Consider the following 20435-nt stretch of genomic DNA (forward strand, 5'->3'; position numbering starts at 1 on the left):
TAGGGCTTAGACTTGTTAAACAATCAAGAAAAAGCAAAAAAGAATGGAGAGGGCTGTATGCATACTACTGTACGGAGTAATAACATCATCTAAATTTTTACTGTACTGAAATTTATGGATATACATATAAATAACCAATCCCAAACCCTCAACTCATGGTCAACAATAAATGAGAGTGAACAGCAACAATGATGAGACATCAAGACATGGGTTCCAGATCTACAGCAAGATATCAAGGGAAATCAAATCAAAGCTCTCTCTTTTTTTTTTTTTTTTTTTTTTTAAATTAAAATCAAAACATAACCATTTCATAATACATACACTAGCAAAGAAGACGTGAAACATCAGAGTACAGAGTATCCTTTAAGGATGCTCAGCCCCAAGCCAGCTAGTACTTGTATTATATTACTCTACAGAGTACGGTATGCAGAAGGACAACCTGGCTGATTGATAGTACAATTAAGCTAACAGTACAGAGTAACTAGTACTCTGTACTCTGTAACCAGGCCCCTGATGCAAGTATCCAACCATCTCTTACCGCCTCAGGCCAAATCCCTCACCGCTTGTCTTCATGATATGTTGTTACAACTGTGTACTCTGTATTATTACATTTAAACAGCAATAATAATTACTTTATTCTCACTACAAGTAATGCTACAGAAATAATATTGTAATATATGTTGATATTATTTCCAAACCCAGACATTTGCAGCGCAGCTGTAACAATAATAGTTATTACTGATTGAGTACTGAGTATTCGATACTCCATACGATTTATTTAGCGCTTGGCAGTATTCTCAACGGTGGGGTTTTGATTCCGACAAGTGGCGCGCGGCTCCCCAGCTCTTCAGGGGTTGTGGCTCGCTAGCCAAGTAATACTACTAATGGCCAGATCTTCGCCAGTCCAATATCTCCCGCCCAAGTCTATCCAATATTGAACACATGCCAGTTTTTTGTTGTTGTGAATCACCAAAGAGCAAGTGAGCGAATGCAACATACGTGACAAAGCCGCGCCCTTCTACGACATATGAGAAACCGTTGTGCCTCTTAAATGCCGATATCAGTATAGGCTCCCCGGTTCGACTTCGTTTGAATTGAGGGTATCAGAGGTGCATATCTTCCACAATCTTGATGGCGCACAACTACGAGGTCGGGACAAGGGCCTGGCAGCCCGAGCCGACTGAAGGATGGGTTGCATCCGAAGTTAAGGAGAAGTTGGTTGATGGGGACAAAGTGCAACTGGTGTTCGAGTTAGAAAATGGAGAGGTTTGTCTCTCAAACACCATCATCGTCATAATCAATTCCAAAAACCATCACCATCGACCATCGCCTGTCATGAACTGACTATTATCCGTTTGACAAGACAAAAACAATTGAAACAACCCAAGCCGAGCTCCAGGTGGACAATAATCCAAGGTTGCCCCCGCTAATGAATCCTGCGATGCTCGAAGCTAGCGAGGATCTTACAAATCTATCCCATCTGAATGAACCGGCTGGTTTGTATGCCCGGTCCGAATATAAAGAGACAGAATGAAATTAATAGTTGTACAGTCCTCCAGGCTATAAAACTCCGCTATGCCCAAAAAGAGATATATACCTACAGTGGAATTGTACTGATCGCGACAAATCCCTTTGCTCGGGTAGACTCGCTCTACGTCCCGCAAATGGTACAGGTGTACGCGGGGAAGAATCGAGCTTCACAGGCACCGCATCTGTTCGCTATTGCGGAGGAGGCATTTGCGTAAGTACATACTCACTGCTCTTCAGAGCCACACGGACTAATATTGGAATTCTCCAGAGATATGCTTCGGGATGGGCAGAATCAGACCATCGTGGTCTCCGGTGAATCAGGTGCCGGCAAGACAGTTAGCGCTAAGTACATTATGCGTTATTTCGCGACCCGCGAGTCCTCAGATCAGCCTGGAAAATACACCACGAGCAGAGCAGACGCGATCAGTGAAACCGAAGAGCAGATATTGGCCACTAATCCAGTGATGGAGGCCTTCGGAAACGCCAAGACAACTCGCAATGACAATTCTTCACGATTCGGCAAATATATTGAAATAATGTTTGACCAGAAGACGAACATCATCGGCGCGAAGATTAGAACATATCTCCTGGAAAGATCGAGACTAGTGTTTCAGCCCCTGAAAGAGCGCAACTACCATATCTTTTACCAGCTCGTGGCTGGTGCATCGGATTTTGAGAAACAAGAACTTCGCCTTATGTCAGTTGAAGATTTCGATTATCTCAACCAGGGTGGCACATCAACGATAGATGGCGTCGACGATAAGGCTGAATTAAACGCAACAAGGAAGTCGTTATCCACTATTGGTGTACCAGAGCAGACACAGGCGGAAATTTTCCGTATCCTTGCAGCTTTGCTGCATCTTGGAAACGTCAAGATCGCAGCTACACGAACCGAGTCCTCTTTGTCCTCAGAGGAACCATCTCTTGTCCGCGCTTGTGAACTGTTTGGAATAGATGCCAATGAATTTGCAAGGTGGATTGTCAAGAAACAGCTTATCACCAGAGGAGAGAAAATCACATCGAACTTGACACAGCAACAAGCTATAGTCGTTCGGGATTCAGTTGCCAAGTTTATTTACTCCAGCCTGTTCGACTGGCTTGTGAACAAAATCAACCATGGCCTAGCAAGAGATGAAGTCCTGGACAGAGTGAGATGCTTCATTGGCGTGCTAGATATTTACGGGTTTGAGCATTTTGCCAAGAATTCTTTTGAACAATTCTGCATCAATTACGCCAACGAGAAACTACAACAGGAATTCAACCAGCATGTTTTCAAACTCGAACAAGAAGAGTACGTGCGGGAGCAAATCGATTGGACCTTCATTGACTTCTCGGACAATCAACCATGCATCGATCTTATCGAAGCGAAGCTTGGCATTCTATCCCTGTTGGACGAAGAGTCAAGGTTGCCTATGGGCTCTGATGAACAGTTTGTGACGAAGCTTCATCACAATTTCGCCGCCGACAAGCAGAAATTCTACAAGAAACCTCGTTTCGGAAAGTCAGCCTTCACTATTTGCCATTATGCTGTTGATGTCACCTACGAGTCTGATGGCTTCATTGAAAAGAACAGGGACACTGTTCCAGATGAGCACATGGAGATCCTACGCAACTCCTCGAATGAGTTCGTGAAGGAGATATTGGATACGGCCGCTGTTGTTCGCGAAAAAGACTCGGTTTCAATTTCCTCGTCCAAACCAGTTGCAGCCCCAGGGCGCCGGATCGGTGTCGCTGTTAATCGCAAGCCTACGCTGGGTGGGATTTTCAAGTCCTCGTTGATCGAACTAATGAACACGATCAATTCCACCGATGTGCATTATATACGCTGCATTAAGCCCAACGAGGCGAAAGAGCCCTGGCAATTCCAAGGACCCATGGTGCTCAGTCAGCTGAGAGCTTGTGGTGTTCTTGAGACAGTTCGGATAAGCACCGCTGGCTATCCGACTCGCTGGACGTATGAAGAGTTCGCCATTCGCTACTACATGCTGTGCCACTCCTCTCAATGGACCTCTGAGATCAAGGAGATGTGCCATGCCATTCTGCAGAAGGCCCTAGGGGATGGTACTCAGCAGAAGCAGGATAAGTACCAGCTTGGTTTGACGAAGATATTTTTCAGGGCAGGAATGCTTGCTTTCCTTGAGAATCTTCGTACCTCAAGGTTGAACGAGTGTGCAATTATGATTCAAAAGAATTTGCGATGCAAGTATTATCGACGTCGATACCTTCATGCGCGCGATTCCATTCTTACTACGCAGGCTTTGATAAGGGGGTTCTTGGCAAGACAACGCGCGAACGAAGTGCGTCAAGACCAGGCCGCAACAACGATTCAAAGAGTGTGGAGGGGTCAGAAGGAGAGAAAGCACTATAACCAGATCCGTGGAGACTTCATACTTTTCCAGTCGGTTGCTAAAGGTTTCCTCCGTCGCCGGAACATAATGAACACGATACTTGGCAATGCGGCGAAGACCATTCAGCGAGCATTCCGATCATGGCGTCAATTGCGTGACTGGCGACAATATCGTCGGAGAGTTGTCATGGTTCAGAATCTCTGGAGAGGAAAACAAGCCAGAAGCCAGTACAAGAAGCTACGTGAGGATGCAAGAGATTTGAAGCAGATCTCCTACAACCTGGAAAACAAGGTGGTGGAGTTGACTCAGTATCTTGAGTCATTGAAACGGGAAAACAAAACATTGAATTCGCAACTAGAAAATTACGACACCCAAGTTAAATCTTGGAGAAGCCGCCATAATGCGTTGGAAGCACGTTCTCGTGAGCTGCAGGCCGAAGCTAATCAAGCTGGCATTGCCACTGCTCGACTTACTGCGCTTGAGGAGGAGATGAAAAAATTGCAACAAAATCACAACGAGGCGCAGGCGAACATCAAACGTCTACAAGAAGAAGAGAAAGCGTCAAGAGAGTCCATCCAGTCCGCCAATCTCGAGTTAGAACGGCTTCAAAAACTTGATGCAGAGCACGAAAATGACAAAGCTACCCTCCGCCAGCAGGTTGCCGACCTCGAAGAGCAGCTGGAGCTTGCGAAGCGGAATGTACCCGTGAATGGGGGCAATACAGACCCACTAAATGGAGGCCCTATTCAGCCGCCTGCCAGTGGCTTAATCAACCTGGTTTCCTCCAAGAAGCCCAAACCCAAACGGCGCAGTGCTGGTGCGGAAAGAATTGATACTGATCGTTTTAGCGGGGCATATAACCCCCGGCCCGTGTCCATGGCAGTCCCAACTTCCTCTGTTGGACGACAAAATTTGGCGAGTTCCTCATTTTCACCAGGCTTGGATACCGTTGAGGTGGAACTCGAGAATCTCTTGTCGGAAGAGGACGAACTCAACGAGGAGGTTACGATGGGCCTGATTCGCAATCTCAAAATTCCGTTGCCCAGCTCTACTCCGCCGCCAACTGAGAAGGAGGTCCTTTTCCCTGCTTATCTCATTAATCTTGTCACTTCAGAAATGTGGAATAACGGCTTTGTCAAAGAATCTGAGCGCTTCCTGGCTAATGTCATGCAATCTATTCAGCAAGAGGTCATGCAGCATGATGGTGACGATGCTATCAATCCGGGAGCTTTCTGGCTTTCAAATGTACACGAAATGCTCTCCTTCGTATTCCTTGCTGAAGACTGGTACGAAGCGCAAAAGACGGATAATTACGAATATGACCGCCTTTTGGAGATTGTCAAACACGACTTGGAGAGCTTGGAGTTCAACATCTACCACACATGGATGAAAGTCCTGAAAAAGAAACTTTACAAGATGATAGTCCCTGCCATCATCGAATCACAGTCTCTTCCTGGATTCGTCACGAGCGAAACGAATCGATTCCTCGGGAAACTTCTTCCATCTAACAATAACCCGGCTTATAGCATGGACAACCTTCTTAGCCTTCTGAACAACGCTTACAAGGCAATGAGGGCCTTCTATCTGGAGGACTCCATCATCACGCAAACAGTTACAGAACTTCTCCGATTAGTCGGCGTTACGGCTTTCAACGATCTGCTAATGCGACGAAATTTCCTGTCTTGGAAGCGCGGCCTTCAAATCAACTACAACATTACGCGGATTGAAGAATGGTGCAAAAGTCACGACATGCCAGAAGGCACTCTGCAGCTCGAACATCTCATGGTAAAGAAGTCTCCAAGAACATATACAGTGCATTACGTCCAATGCTGACTCCGACACAGCAAGCAACAAAGCTCCTTCAGTTGAAGAAGGCGACCCTTAATGACATCGAAATAATTCAAGATATCTGTTGGATGTATGACCCGCCTCGGATAAAGTCAATGTTTAATGTTTGACCATGGGCTAACGAAAATTCAGGCTCTCTCCGAACCAAATCCAGAAACTGTTGAACCAGTACCTTGTCGCGGATTATGAGCAGCCGATAAACGGCGAGATCATGAAGGCCGTAGCTTCTCGGGTCACAGAAAAGAGTGATGTTTTACTTTTGACACCCGTTGATATGGAAGATAGCGGGCCATACGAAATTGCCGAACCACGTGTTATTACGGCCTTGGAAACCTATACGCCATCTTGTGAGTGGAATTCGAAGCTGTAGAGATTGCCCTGGTTGCTAACATCTTCAAAAGGGCTTCAAACGCCGCGATTGAAGCGCCTTGCTGAAATTGTCTCGGCTCAAGCAATGGCCCAGCAAGAGAAGCTCGAGATGGCAGAAAATGGCGCCGCTACGCCAATTGATGGATAGTGTACAGTAGGAGTACGTTTTGCTATTTTGTTTTAAACGTGGATGGATCATGATACGAGTTTTGCATCTGTGGAATGTGGAATTGGATACTGTCAGCCTTCTTTCCATTTTTTGAAATGTGACATGATATATGGTTGCAATCTACAATAGATAGTGTGAAGAATATATCTCTGCGTCTACGAAAGAGAATCATAGAACATCCAAGAAATGATCACCTGGGCGTAAATTATTTTTAGTATGTGCTAAGATCTCCAGGCGGCGGCGTCTTGGTGGAGAAGGAGAAGCCAAAAACAACCTGCCATTCCTTGCCGGCTCGCTCTACCCTTGCACAACTGCATTTCGTTTTCATTCTCACCGCGCTGGTTTTTCTACCTGGCGATTCATTGTGAGCGGCATCATGGCTTCTTTGAATAAGCTGAATTTTATCACCGGAAATAAGAACAAACTGGCAGAGGTGAGGACGATACTTGGAAGCGTCATCAATGTTGAAAACCAATCTGTCGATGTGCCCGAGATCCAAGGAACAATCGAAGAGATAGCCAAGGAAAAGTGCAGACATGCAGCGGAAGTGGTAAGCAGCAGACCTATTGGAATCTATGGCTCTGTTTTCTGCACGAGCCGTATTATGTGTCAATACCAGTGGCTTATGATCGGAGCAGGTCGGGGGTCCTGTCTTGACGGAGGACACGGCTCTTGAATTTCATGCATTGGAAGGCCTTCCTGGTCCATACATGTAGGTCGTTCGTTCCTATCCTCAAAGACCAGTATATGATATTAATCATGTCCAAAGCAAATCATTCCTTGATGCCTTGGGCAATGAAGGGTTGAACAGGATAATTGATTCCTTCGAGGATAAAACGGCCGAGGCCGTGTGTACATTTGCCTTCTGCCGCAGTCCTGGCGCCGAACCCATTCTATTCCAGGGAAGAACCGAGGTAAGGGGTATAACGAGTCGAGATATATTACTCGAGATCTAACTTTAGATCCCAAGGGTGCGATCGTGAGGCCAAGAGGTCCAACGAATTTTGGTACGTGAAACATATTTATATCTACTATGGGACCAGTCCAAACGCTTACCCATGTACGATCCGCAGGATGGGATCCAATCTTTGAGTACCAAGGGACCACGTACGCCGAAATGGACAAGGAAGCAAAGGTAAGACATGAAGAGCTTCTTATCCTCGTCCCTCCGCTGTTGTGTGTTAACTATCCGGAAAAGAACCAAGTCTCCCACCGGTATAAGGCCTTGGTGAAGCTGCAGAATTGGCTAGCTGAGGAACAATCCTAAAATTTTGATCTTGAGACGGAGGCATAATATATAGGTATCACATATATCCGCATTTGCTCAGTCCTGATTCTCGGCCCGTGTGCGTTTCCACGACTCCACCCAAGTCGAGATTCTGGCGCAATTGCTTTCTACATCGTCATCCTTTTCGCTGTTCAGTTCAACCACAATTTCTTCATCGAAAGATTCATGGGCTTCTTCCAGTAGCACGGCGAAAATTTCGGAGTCTAGGTTCTCTTGCAACTTCGACTCAGGATATCCCCTGTGGTGACACTTATCTTAGCCCAAGTAGCTCCCAAATAATCCAAGTAGGAAAAGAGTGCCGGCAAAAGAAAAAAAAAAAGGGGGGGGGGGATGAGCCCTAAAGGTCGAAGGGCAGAAAGAAATAACGAAATGACAGCCTATGTAGTTATATGTAAGTTACCTTGTTGAAAGACGATCATAATGTGTTGATGTAGACGGGCATCTCAAGACGACGACAAGGTCTATCCAGGATCTGGGAAATAAATCACATGCGTGCCAATCGATCAAGTAACCACCCTGAAGCACTTCATCTTCAATTGCATCCAGGAGCTGCAAGAGAGGTTAGTTGGAAAATCATGACATCTGTAAGAGGAAAACCATACTTTATCCTCATCCACAACCCAAGTTTCCAATTCTTGATCGTAAGTCTCAAAACAATTCCGCTCCTTTGCGATCTTGTTAATGGACAGGTGCCGTAACCCAATATCTTGTGCCAGTTGTTCGCAGTGGACAGTTTTCCCCACTCCAGGGGTGCCAGTTATAATCACATTCGGCGACTCTCGCATTATGCCCCCAGCAGCAAGAATACCGATTTGGGCGGATTCTCAATTGAATATTGTCTGTTCGCGTTTGCGACGCTCTGATAATAAATCGGAGATAACGAGGGGAAAATTTCCGTGGGGTAGATTCCTGGATAAATTCGGACCGCTTATCGCTTATCACTTATCGAACTAGAGCTCAACGATAAAGGTCCTAAGAACTATATTTGGGTATCTTTTCTAGTGGAGTTGAAAGACATGAAACAAGTTCCTGTTGGTGGACAGACTGGTGTAACAGTTAAAATAATAATAATAATAATAATAATAATAATAATAATAATAAAATAAAAAATAAAAAAACTTCCATGCAATATGCGCAGTCCATGTACTGATTATCTTTCGGCATAATCAACGCAAAATGCAAGCACAGGCAGCCTGAATAGGTTAGTAAAGCCCGGATACCAAAGGTAGAAGAACTTACTTCAATATCTCAAAGAGTTTATACTTTTGCAGGTAAGCCGAACCACGTCGATATGCCTTCAGAAGTCGCGCAGGATCAGGGACTTTTGCACTCGTTCCTATGAGGCGTTTGACCGCTTGAGAAGTCTTGAACATGGGATCAAAAACCAATAAGTTTGCGCTTCCATTATCTCGGATTTCGAACCCGATAATGGTCAGCGAGTGCCCTAGTCATCCCAGTATTAGATCACGCCATCCGATTAAGATTGTATGATCGTACAGGACCAGAGAAGTAAAGAGAAAGCAGGAGCTTTACCTTGGTGTTGGAAGTAAATAGGGGCCAGTTCTGTGACCATAACCTTATCATTCCCATCTAACGAACAGGCTTGTCGAAAGTACGCAGCAACGTCCATGTACAGAGCATCGTGAGCACGCATTTCTTGCGTCTCTGCGAGACTATTGGCTTCGCACCTGCTTTTTGTTAGGCCCGTATACCATGTATAATTCGTAGGAGCACTCACTGTATCCCAAGACTTGAAAAGAGGGCTTGAGCCTACAAATTATTAGACACATGCATGCCGATAATCATTGAGAATGACGGGTCTCACCTCAGGAGTCCCTATGTATTTCCTAGTTCCACGAACGCCGCCGGTCTCAATCCTCCCGACGCTGTTGAACCCCATGTCCCATGCATTTTCGATCATGTCTTGTAACTCCAGGATTGTCGGCAACCCTCTTTGAAAATGCTCATGCCCTGGGGTCTTAGCTTCTTGAATATAAGAGATGAGCATTTGTATGTTCCTGTAGCCGCAGAATCCGCCCTCCCGCGGCATCTTGAAGATATGACGGACTCCAGGGCTACAGAGAAAAGCACGCTGGACAGACGTGTCTTGCTCACATAGCTTGGCTAGCACCGGGATGACATGGCTGGCCTCGTTTTCGGCTGTCACATGTTTTGAAAGTGTGCCATCGGAAGATATCTTATTTGACTGCGCTATGTTTGGGCCCTTTTCCAGCATTTTCAACAACCAAGATGGCATGCGCTTTTCGTTGGCATGAGGCCCTAATTCTGCCCGCTATTTTATAGTAAGCAAAATGTGGTCTCTGAGTAAATGTAGGAGCATGTAACATAGAATCTCACCCCAAGCCTTTTCACGCCTCCGACCGATACGGTCTTATGGTATACAGTTTTCGAACGAGGATTGTGCGCTTTGCCTGCTCCCGTCCGGAATGCATACTTGTCTTGGACATCGTGATCATCATCGAATCTATCAAACCGGTGGCCATTCGATTCTTCCGCGAGCGCCCCTAATTGCGGCGATGTTGGATCTTCATGGGCGACTTCTTCTGCAAAGTGCAGGTCCAAGTGAGTAGACAGTTCAGTATTCGTGACTACTTCCCCACAGCCATTCGGGCAGTCGACATATTTGTCCGCTTGATATTCCGTTTCACCCCAGACTGAAGGTCGCTGGTATCCGGACGCTGCTTCTTGTGGCTGCATGGTGAATTGACCATGCTCAGTGCCATTTTCAGGGTGACAGAATTCAATATGCTCCGTAACGAACTGGGCGTCCGTATCAGAAAAGGGACAGAATGGACAAGATGGAATATCCACGTTTTGATGGTCCATGAGCGTATGTACAATGCGTTTTTCTAATAGAAGCCTGGTATATTGCAGAGTTTTGCAGCAGTATTTTATTACCTTTCTTTGGCTTTGAGTTAGCAGAAATCCTTCATGAAAAAAGCGCTTACCAAGGCAAAACTGCTGTATGGAATATGTCAGAATGTATTTAGTCCAGTGACTCAAGAATAATTATTTTTAGAGGCGAGATGTACGGGCGACACTTGATTACTGGATATGGTATAGCGGTTTTTACTACTATTGCCGCTTTACGTGTGTGCTCTAATTATAACATCTCCAATTGCTCCAATATCTACTCTGTAGTATGTTTTCCATTGATGGCAGATGGACTATCTGTCACTTACTCCTAGTCGATTCGGTCTGTATTTGCCCCGCTCAATGATTCCCGGCCATTCATTACAAATACAGTCGAACTCCAACACCAAATTCTTGTTCGTTTAAAGAAGCCGATGCACTCATCTACGACAATTCTGGCAGTCAGAAAAGAAACTATATCAAGACACTTGGACATCATAAAGTCAAATCCGACGAGCCCGGGATAGAACCTTTGACATTAAGTTCACCAAAAATATCAGAGACCACGATACGGAAAGAGACAGCAAATTACTATAACAATATTTGTCAATGTAAGCAACGGTACCAAGAATCTACCGCCTAGCCTGTAACATCATCTGCTGCGTCGAACTTGTCGCCGAGTGTCGCTAAGAGTATGTAGTGAAGCTTCTCTCGACCGACAAAAGCCGGTGGGTTTCCCCTGCAGCCACAGGTTTACCTTATACTTGATGGAATTTGTGACGAGCCTCGAACCCTTCTTATATGACCATAAACCTTGCATGGAAAACACAATGAGCTCGCTCAGTGCAAGGACTCAGGACACTATGAATCGACGAAAAGATATGTTGTCCCTCGTTATTCGTCCTCATATAAAGCGGGACCTCATGCGCAGATTTGTTGTCAGTCAAGAGGTATCTGCATGTTCAAAGACACCTCAACTACCCTGCCGTATATGCGCGGAAAACCCAGATCCCTTCAACACTTGCCTTCATGTTGTAACGTCCTCATATAACGTAAAAAGTCTCTCATTGGCTTCCTTGTTATCCTTTTCTAAAGAATCAATGGAGTTCTCATCCTCTTCGCCGTCCTAAGGAGGTCAATGTTCTCCTTGTTGCTCAATGATGCCATTGCGCTTTTCCAACGCGTCACATCGCATTCCTGCCGTGATTCCTTCGAAAGAGTGACACGGCTGTGGGATTGACAACTAGCGTTTTGCGTAGGTCATGGTATACGTGGTCTTAGGTGCGCCATAACATACCATCTGCTGTTAATCGGACCCTTTTCTCAGCCGTATACAGAAGCAAAAATGCCATGGTGAAGGGGTCAGTGAACGCGATGCAACGCAATCTGATCGCTACAAACAAGTACGCTGAACACAGCATTTCCTGGACAGACATCGCCTTGTCTCGTTGTGAGAAGCGTAGGGCGTTCATAGATGGGGCACAGCGACTACACTGTATCAAAAAGCGAAAGTGGGTTCCCGGATGGTGCAAATGGTGCATGCTGCCGCTGCCGCTGTAGGAGGAAACTTGAATTGAGGGGGGAAAAAAAAATAAATAAATAAAAAAAAGGCTCACCGAAACTAATAGGCGCTTGGGACTCCCTGTATGATTCTTCGCAAACGACGAATACTTTCCTGTTTGTCGGATTTCGCCTTTTTTTCAGGCCGAACGTGATGGTTTTGAAAGCATAGCATTTAATGAGACAGTATATGCGATCTCATTGTAGCAATATAGACACCCGAGCCCTTCTTTACTCGCATATGGCTGGAGCTGGGGGTTGCATCTTGTTCGAAAGCATTAGCAAATCCAGAAGTCACTCGCTCAACACTCGACGCGAGGGTTTTCTTGGCTTCAAAAGATCAGAGCAGCTGAGAAATCCCATGCTACTTGCAGCCGTGTTAGCATAGAAGTTCAGCTTAAGATAGCAACATGACTCACCTCGTTTAAGCATTCCACATGTTTAGAGATAAAAAGACCACTGTGGCTTTTTTGCGGTCGATATAAAAGGATGTGCTTGTAGCGATATTCATTCGCGAATTGGCTACTTTCTACGTTACTTAAAAAAGATAGCCATGTCTATTTGATTAGGCGATCCGTTCTAGCAACCGGGATTGAGGGACCTCCGATGTTATCGCCGGGTATTCTCCGCTTTCGCAATCCCGCCGAGACATAAAAAAAAAAGATTGCCCCGCTGGTCCATGCTCTCCAAGGCTTTATACTACTTGGTTACATGCTTCCCAACCTTCCATTTCAGAATCGACCAGCATGGAAAACCAACTCCTGTCCGACTCGGATCCCCTGTCCATGGCCAATGGTAGCCCAGTGAGGGCCAGGAGCAATTGGGTGGTGCAGAAATTCGGAGGCACGAGTGTCGGAAAATTCGCGCTCAACATTATTGATCAAGTTGTATTGTATGCTTTACAACCCTGTCTTTTTGTCCCCCTTTCTTTCTGAGCTACCATGGCCAATTTGCTAACGGAACACTCTTCAATCCAGACCAAGCCTTTCAGAACACAACGTGGCCGTGGTCTGTTCTGCAAGAAGCAGTTCTACTAAAGCCGAGGGTACTACTAACCGGTGAGTCATATCCATACATGTCGGCTCAAAGCACTACCACAATTGTTAGAAAAACTCTGTACTGATATGCGACACTGTTTGGCAGTTTGCTACGAGCCGCGCGGGACGCAGAAAATGCTCAATCGCAAAATTATATCTCTTTCGTCGACGCTGTCCGACTGGAACATGTCCAGGTGGCTGAAGAGCAACTCAAGGACCCCGAAATTAAATCGAAAGTTATCGGGGATATAAACGGCGAGTGCGAACGGGATCTCAAGTTTTTAGAGGCTGCCCAGACGCTGGGGGAAATCAGTCCTCGTTGTGTGGACAAGGTGATCAGTACGGGAGAGAAACTGAGTTGCCGCCTTATGGCAGCTTTTCTTCAAGATCGGGGGGTCGACTCACAATATGTAGACCTTGCCGATGTCATTGACTTCCCTATCGGAAGCCAGGGGCTCGATCAACAATTTTACAACAAGCTCGCTACCATATTCGGAAAGAAGATCAGGGATTGCGAAGGCAAAGTACCGGTGATCACAGGGTTCTTTGGAACAGTTCCTGGAGGTCTCCTTGACCAGATTGGTCGTGGTTATACGGATCTCTGCGCTGCTCTAGTTGCTGTTGGAACCCAGGCGAAAGAGTTGCAAGTGTGGAAGGAGGTCGATGGCATCTTCACCGCAGACCCTCGAAAAGTGCCTACCGCTCGCCTTCTGTCGGCGATCACGCCTGCCGAAGCAGCTGAATTGACATTCTACGGCTCGGAAGTGATCCACCCTTTCACCATGGAGCAGGTTATTCGCGCGAAGATCCCCATTCGCATCAAGAACGTCATGAACCCGAAAGGCAATGGCACCGTTATCTTCCCTGATTCGCCCGCCGAACTCGAACGAACGACACCTGGACATGACCCGCGACTGTTCCGTACACGAAGCCCTACTTTGATGCAGCGCCCGAAGCGGCCAACTGCCGTGACCATCAAGCATAAGATCCTTGTTATTAACGTACATTCGAACAAGCGATCATTGTCGCATGGATTCTTCGCTGGTATCTTCTCTGTGCTTGACCGCTGGCGGCTCTCCATCGACTTGATTTCGACTAGCGAGGTCCACGTGTCGATGGCTCTCCATTCCGAGATGCCGCTTTTGAATGGAGTGGGGCGGGATGAGTTTCAAATCATTGATGAAGATCTGAAAGGGGCGCTGGGTGACTTGCAGAAGTACGGAACGGTCGATATCATCCCGGGAATGGCAATCCTCAGCCTTGTCGGGAAACAAATGAAGAATATGATCGGGGTTGCCGGGCGTATGTTTACGACTCTTGGGGATAATAATGTTAATATAGAGATGATCTCGCAAGGTAACTCAATCTTCCCACCCGCCTCTCCTGATACTCGAGAAACAAGAGCTAATTGATCTTCTTTCTTTCAGGTGCAAGCGAGATCAACATCTCGTGTGTTATTGAAGAGCGAGATGCCGATCGTGCTCTGAACATCATCCATACGTCCATGTTCACATTCTTGGAATAAAAGTAATTCGCTTCTTTTCTTTCTTATTACCATCCTGTTTTTTTGCATTCGGTACATATGCTGGGATATCCATCAGCCTTTACTTCGCCAGGGAAGAAGAAGGAACAAAAAAGGAAAGAGGGGGAAAGCATCGCTCGCCTCTGTGAAAGCATGATGATCCAACAGAGTCAATGCCCTCCCTCTGAGTGTTGGTCTTCTTTTTGTCTGTCTATTTTGGTGTCCTTTCATGCCATCCCTGCCTTCCCATTTGGTTTCCTATTTCTTTCTTCTGGATATCCCGGATGGGATTTCTAATTGACATTCCCTTTCCTTTTCTCGTTTCTCCCTTTCTTGGGTGGCGTTTTGGTGTACACTCTTATGAATCATCTTGTGTTAATTAGATTTGTTTTTGGCACGCAAGGTTTATGTTGGTGGGAATTATAGAAGGTGTCCAGCGATCAACGCTCGTGATTGACAGCCGTCAAGACGGAACTACGTTATAAAGATTTAGAGAAAGATATATAGAGAGAGAGAGAGAGAGAGAGAGAGAGAGAGAGAGAGAGAGCATATATACGACGCACATAGACAAGGAGAGAACTGAGGCCCATTGGTGATACATATGTACTAATTGCTCCCTTTCTTTGTACGAAGTAGACTGGAACACAATGGAATAAACTACCCTTTCTCATTCCCTAGAACATCCCTCCATATGGAGCCATTCCAGGGCATACGTGACGTTGCCACTGCATAACTCACAGCATTACCCATGATATACTCCGTAGCGGACATGGGGCGAGAGGTGCAGAGACCACATTCTTTGATATTGCTCGTGGCTGGATCGACTAGTAGTACAGGAGTATTTTGTGTACTAATCCACAGGCCACTTACTATACGGAGTAAGGTTGAATTGGTTCCCGGAATATGCAGGTACAGAGGCGTACATACAGATACCCACACTCTGTACGGAGTACAGTAGAGGACGTTCCTTTTAACATACTAAAGACAATAAAGTATGTCTGCCTCATCCATGGATCAGAGGTGGATCCCAGCCATCGAATCCATTAAGGATTAATACATTAATATTTTATTGATTGATTCACAGTTAGACAGTTTGAGCAAGGGAGAGAAGTGCATACTTGTACTTGTATTATTCCGTACTCCGTACTCCGTACATACAGAGTACAGACTACTAGTGTCTGAAGAATACTAACCTATGCCTATTAAATTAAAAGAAAAAAGTATATCCGGAAAGACCGGGGCGGCTGAGACAAACCGAAATTGTCCTGTATGGTATTGTCACAGGCGGCTATTCCAGCGGCTCCCCCAGTCAATAATCACCCGAGACCGACGCGTTGACGGAGATTTACCCCTCCAGAGTGACGCGTGACGTGGACGCGTTGTGACCATACCATACATACCAAGTCGCGACATCCACCTCCTCCATCATCGTATCCTTCCATTTCGTTTTCTCCTTCTAATAACGTCGACGACAACGACGACCATTTATTATTATTATTACTACTCCGTACTCCGTACTCCGTACTAGCCCACTCTATCCTGCCTCTTCGTTTGTGCCCCTCTCTCTCTCCACCCTGTACTGGAGTCGGCTTGTTGCGATCTGAGCGAAAGCAACCGAGTGGGAAAAGAGATCGGATTCGGCAGACGAAAATCGATTTAGTATCAAGCCGTCTTCACGCCTATCCTCTTTTCTTTTCTTTTCTTTTCCTTTTTCTTTTTTCTTTTTTTCTTTTTTATTTTTATTTTTTATTTTTTGTCTTGACCCTTTTCCCATCTCTATTAATCTTTTATCTATCCCTAATCCACCTATCGCTTGCTTGCTTAAAACCAGATCGCCGTGGTGCGCGCAATAATACCCTACATACTACTACATCATTCAGCTGAAAGACGCCTCACGAGTTTTATTGAATGTCAATTGCGGGTCCTTTGTCTCTTAACAACACTTTTTTATTTTATTTATTTTTTTTTATTTTTTTATCTGCTATTGTACCAACACTTTGGGTTACAATATTGATCTACTTTTACTAGCGCCTTGTCGCCTAATCGATTCTCGATCTTGCTTGTTCTGCACAGATCCACAACCACCCGAGGCTACTACACACCTTTGTGACCTGCAGTTAATCCTCGTCTCTTTAATGCAGAATTCTAACTGCATACGCACCCCAAGGCCAAAGAGCAAGGCTTTGTCGCTTGTCGTCTAATTGGCGACCCTTTCTTGACGCGTTTGATACTTGCTTCAAAAGGAAGAGACAAAGATCATGACCTCGGCGCGTCCTGCGTCGGTTGCACAGGCTTCTACGGAAGCGTTGGCTCTTCATAAAGACCTTCCTCCCAAGTCACAGCCTCGCCGTCTCGAGCCCTCGCTTCTGCCTTTGCAACCCATTGAGAACAACTCAACAACTCGAGAATACATCTTAGATCCGCCCTCATCAAAACTCCAAAGGCCATCTCCAACAAAAGCTTCACGCGAGACCGGTACCTCGCATTCCGGTCAGGGCAAATTGGGCTTCGTCCCGATAACTGCTCCAACTCCACCCATGTTCACCACAGATTCACCTACCAAGAAGACCCCCTTGAACGCAAACTCACATCCCACCTCGTCCTCCGCACCAACAACATCATCAATGCCACAATCTGCCCTGTTCACCACATTCTCTAGCGTCAACCCCGAGGAATCCTCGCCCAACGAGAATCGAATCGCCAATGATCTTCCCAATGATAATTTCGCAGATTTTCCCGAACCCTCGTATGGAAACAAAGTTCCCTTGAGAAGGACGCTTTTGGAGGCTGCGCCGCTGAAAGAACGATCGATCAAGAAGCCAAAATCCGAAGATACCCCAGCAATGCGTCTACCAGAGCCCGAAGAGATGCCGCCGATCGAAGATGATGGCACGAAGCCTCCGTACAGCTACGCGACGCTGATTGGGATGTCGATTCTCCGAGCGACTAACCGGCGGTTGACTCTGGCGCAGATCTACAAATGGATTTCGGATACCTTTTCCTATTACAAGAACAGTGACCCCGGTTGGCAGAACAGTATCCGTCACAATCTGAGCTTGAACAAGGCGTTCATCAAACAGGAACGACCCAAGGATGACCCGGGAAAAGGAAATTACTGGGCGATTGAACCTGGCATGGAGGCGCAATTTCTCAAGGACAAGCCCTTGCGTCGCGCTACCATGTCCAGTCTTCCTCTCCCTGCAGCCCCTCAAAGGGAGTCGGCGTCCCACCCCCAGAACTCCTCCAGCATGGCATCATGGGTAGTTCCGCCACCCCCTAGTTACCATCCACCGCAAAAGGTATCTTCTAAGAATGTCGACTTGTCTTCGGATGCTACTTTGCCTGCCTCCGACCCAGCCCTTCAAGACGACACAGGTGACGAGGGCACCAATACAGCAGCGCCGCGGACTCTCCTACCTCGGTCCTCTCCTCCCCAGCCCATTCATTCATCTCCTCCAGTTGCTCCGCCTCGTTTCTCCCGTCAAGGGACCCCTCCTTCTCCGTCTCAAGCCGCCGCTTCTTCTGCAGCTGGCCCGCGTTCGAAAAAACGCAAATCGGCTGCGATGAACGACAGTGGGTATTTCTCGTCCTTGGAGTCGTCAGCAATGCGGCCAAACAAGACTGGACATATCTTGACCTCCGACCTGGACATTGAGCCACCTCGTATCAAGCGCGGTCGTGCAGAGGAAGAGATCGCGCGGATTCGCAGTTCATCTCATGACATAAGCCCAAATCACTCTGGTCGCACCAAGGATTCCGGAGTGGCTGCCGGCTCATCTCCGATTCGTGGAGGCTATGTGAGCATGCTGCCGCCTCCCCTCACGCCTGTGATTAAATTTAAGAAGCCTGCGAAGCCGCCACCGTCGGTCTCTCCCAACACCAACCTTCGAAACCACCGCAGGAAGATCCAACAAATGGTCAATTCCCCCATCAAACACCTGGGCCTCACGGATGAGGACCTGCCATGGAGCCCAGCGTTCAACATCCAGGATGAAGCATTCACACCAAACGAAAATTTCCACTCCACTTTTGATGTTTTTGCCGATTCCGGAGTGGACAATATCTCCACGCCAGCCCGCGGATCGCCGGAGAAGCGCTCTGCGAAGCGTGCTCGCTTGGAGGGTGGGGGATCCGGCGGCAATGCCCTTGCCGATATCACTTCCATGAGCGTCAACAGTCGCATGGGTGCATCATCCCTATCATCACAAAAGTCTAAAGGCCTGCTCTTTGATTCGCCGTCCAAAATGCCAGATCCTAGTCGCTTCATTGATGCCACCCATGACGATTTCTTTTCATTCCATCTTTTCGATGAGAGCCCAGGAGAAGTGGATGGTGTCGATCTTCTACAGGGCTTCCAAAAAATTGGAGGCGCCAGTAAAGAGGTGCCATCCAAAACCAAATCGCACATTTCAAGACCAAACTTTACTTCCCGAAGCAACACCTCGTTGTTTTGAGCTAAAATGTCCCAGTTGGATACCGGCAGAGCGATGTTGCTCTTTCTCTCCCGTCCTTTTCAAGTGCATCCTGGATTGGGCTCTCAACCAAGTATTGTGACGTGCAAGTTTCTTGGTTCAATTACTGCTATTCCAATATTTTATCCTTTAGTGACTTTTGAGGCATATGGTGTTTTGTTCAAGGTGACTTTGGGCTGGTTTTTTGCTTTTGTTTCCCCTCCCCCCACTTGCGTTCGTTTCTGGAGTTCCTTGGGTTTAGGTAAGATCTGGAGTCGGCTCAACTTGAAAAACCACCGTGTTTGGGATGACCTTGCTATGACCTTATGATAATATCTGCTAAGATGTACACGAACTTGTAATGTTTTGTCCCGATTCCATATTTGTTTTTTTGCATTGCCTTGATAGTCCTGGTTGGCCGAGTCTTGTTTTTGTCACACATTTTGTATTAGCGAATTTAGTTCCTTCAACTACCAACTCATGCAACTTTATTATAGGTCATCAAGCATGAATGCACATACACCGTTTATTCCAAGAGGGTATCATGTTAGATGGAAACATACCATGCCCAGAGACATACTGTCAAGTAAAGGGCCGGGGAAACGAAATCACGAGAATCCTCAGTTGTCTCCAAACGCCCAGTTTTAAATAAAACAAACCGACCACTGTCCCAAAACCTATTTCTAAATGCAAGGTAAACCCGTATGAACATTGTGATGCACTTCTCTAGCCATAGAAGCACACACGTATATATTACCTTTTCCTTCGTTCTCAGTATCCTAATCGCTACTTGCACAGCCTCGACATCCGCAACTGACACATTGGATCATTTGATCCTCCTTGAGCTGCGCTTTCGGTACTCGACAGATACAGGTGGCGTTGAAGTTCGTTTCCTTAGTTTGAATGCAGCGAAGGCAACAAAGCTGCAAACATGGACTCGTTAGATAGACTGTACGGACTGTAGCAACATGACAGATCAAAATGACCAAGACAAAGATGACATACTTTTTCGTAACCCTGCTTCTTCCACTTTGCGATAAGGTTGGCATCGGCGTAGTTGTTCTTCAGCAACCACTCATATAGTTGTTTTGATATGGCTTGTTTTTCATAATAAAGGTCATAGATATATCTCGAACCTATATGATACGAAAGGCATCAGCGAAAAGAGCTGTCGGGAGAGGAGAGAGGCGTTAGCTCACGTTGATGGCTTATTTGAAAGATGGGCCATAGCATTTCGTGTTTCTTCTTCCCGTCATGCGATGCATTTTCAGCATCTTTCATCTTATTGCTGAATTCGAGCAGTGTGTCTTCTATTTCGTCGAAGCCATCTGGTGGTGGTTTGCGGTTGCGCGATGTACGGACCGGAGGCATGGTTGATTTAGGGCGGGGAGGATGACCGTGAGGTTTCAAGAAATATGAAGTCCGTGGTAAAAGGATGG

General features: G+C 46.4%; 8 protein-coding genes across 8 annotated transcripts; 4 read left to right on the plus strand and 4 right to left on the minus strand.

The window, feature by feature from the left end:
• Positions 1 to 894: 894 nt before the first annotated feature.
• ASPGLDRAFT_41511 (type V myosin) lies at positions 895 to 6254 on the plus strand. Its single transcript, XM_022545427.1, has 7 exons — positions 895 to 1266; positions 1364 to 1496; positions 1552 to 1741; positions 1799 to 5663; positions 5723 to 5796; positions 5859 to 6073; positions 6128 to 6254. The coding sequence occupies exons 1-7, from the start codon at positions 1132 to 1134 to the stop codon at positions 6241 to 6243; spliced, it is 4728 nt and encodes a 1575-aa protein (XP_022406160.1). The 5' UTR covers positions 895 to 1131; the 3' UTR covers positions 6244 to 6254.
• A 386-nt stretch (positions 6255 to 6640) lies between these two features.
• On the plus strand, positions 6641 to 7531 carry ASPGLDRAFT_115615 (non-canonical purine NTP pyrophosphatase; the record flags this gene model as incomplete). Its single annotated transcript, XM_022539704.1, has 6 exons — positions 6641 to 6814; positions 6903 to 6976; positions 7034 to 7178; positions 7235 to 7271; positions 7338 to 7399; positions 7463 to 7531. 6 exons carry the CDS (start codon positions 6641 to 6643, stop codon positions 7529 to 7531), a joined length of 561 nt encoding a protein of 186 aa, XP_022406161.1.
• A 57-nt stretch (positions 7532 to 7588) lies between these two features.
• Positions 7589 to 8337, minus strand: ASPGLDRAFT_62983 (nucleoside triphosphates FAP7; the record flags this gene model as incomplete). Its single annotated transcript, XM_022548605.1, has 3 exons — positions 7589 to 7790; positions 7953 to 8101; positions 8155 to 8337. The coding sequence occupies 3 exons, from the start codon at positions 8335 to 8337 to the stop codon at positions 7589 to 7591; spliced, it is 534 nt and encodes a 177-aa protein (XP_022406162.1).
• A 187-nt stretch (positions 8338 to 8524) lies between these two features.
• ASPGLDRAFT_41514 (C78 family peptidase) lies at positions 8525 to 10543 on the minus strand. Its single transcript, XM_022545428.1, has 6 exons — positions 9911 to 10543; positions 9378 to 9845; positions 9291 to 9322; positions 9086 to 9240; positions 8792 to 8996; positions 8525 to 8745 (listed from the first exon to the last, which is right to left on the minus strand). The coding sequence occupies exons 1-6, from the start codon at positions 10397 to 10399 to the stop codon at positions 8703 to 8705; spliced, it is 1392 nt and encodes a 463-aa protein (XP_022406163.1). The 5' UTR covers positions 10400 to 10543; the 3' UTR covers positions 8525 to 8702.
• A 1087-nt stretch (positions 10544 to 11630) lies between these two features.
• ASPGLDRAFT_253034 (uncharacterized protein) lies at positions 11631 to 12124 on the minus strand. Its single transcript, XM_022543474.1, has one exon. It carries the CDS (start codon positions 11965 to 11967, stop codon positions 11704 to 11706), a length of 264 nt encoding a protein of 87 aa, XP_022406164.1. The 5' UTR covers positions 11968 to 12124; the 3' UTR covers positions 11631 to 11703.
• A 608-nt stretch (positions 12125 to 12732) lies between these two features.
• Positions 12733 to 14548, plus strand: ASPGLDRAFT_62985 (aspartate kinase; the record flags this gene model as incomplete). Its single annotated transcript, XM_022548606.1, has 4 exons — positions 12733 to 12878; positions 12964 to 13044; positions 13130 to 14379; positions 14451 to 14548. 4 exons carry the CDS (start codon positions 12733 to 12735, stop codon positions 14546 to 14548), a joined length of 1575 nt encoding a protein of 524 aa, XP_022406165.1.
• Positions 14549 to 16803: 2255 nt separating this feature from the next.
• On the plus strand, positions 16804 to 18999 carry ASPGLDRAFT_21603 (forkhead box transcription factor; the record flags this gene model as incomplete). Its single annotated transcript, XM_022543111.1, has 1 exon — positions 16804 to 18999. One exon carries the CDS (start codon positions 16804 to 16806, stop codon positions 18997 to 18999), a length of 2196 nt encoding a protein of 731 aa, XP_022406166.1.
• A 776-nt stretch (positions 19000 to 19775) lies between these two features.
• Positions 19776 to 20367, minus strand: ASPGLDRAFT_116072 (BUD31 family protein; the record flags this gene model as incomplete). Its single annotated transcript, XM_022539742.1, has 3 exons — positions 19776 to 19919; positions 20002 to 20132; positions 20196 to 20367. The coding sequence occupies 3 exons, from the start codon at positions 20365 to 20367 to the stop codon at positions 19776 to 19778; spliced, it is 447 nt and encodes a 148-aa protein (XP_022406167.1).
• Positions 20368 to 20435: the final 68 nt, after the last annotated feature.

The sequence above is a fragment of the Aspergillus glaucus genome, assembly GCF_001890805.1.
Source record: "Aspergillus glaucus CBS 516.65 unplaced genomic scaffold ASPGLscaffold_1, whole genome shotgun sequence".
NCBI classification, from domain to species: Eukaryota; Fungi; Ascomycota; class Eurotiomycetes; order Eurotiales; family Aspergillaceae; genus Aspergillus; species Aspergillus glaucus.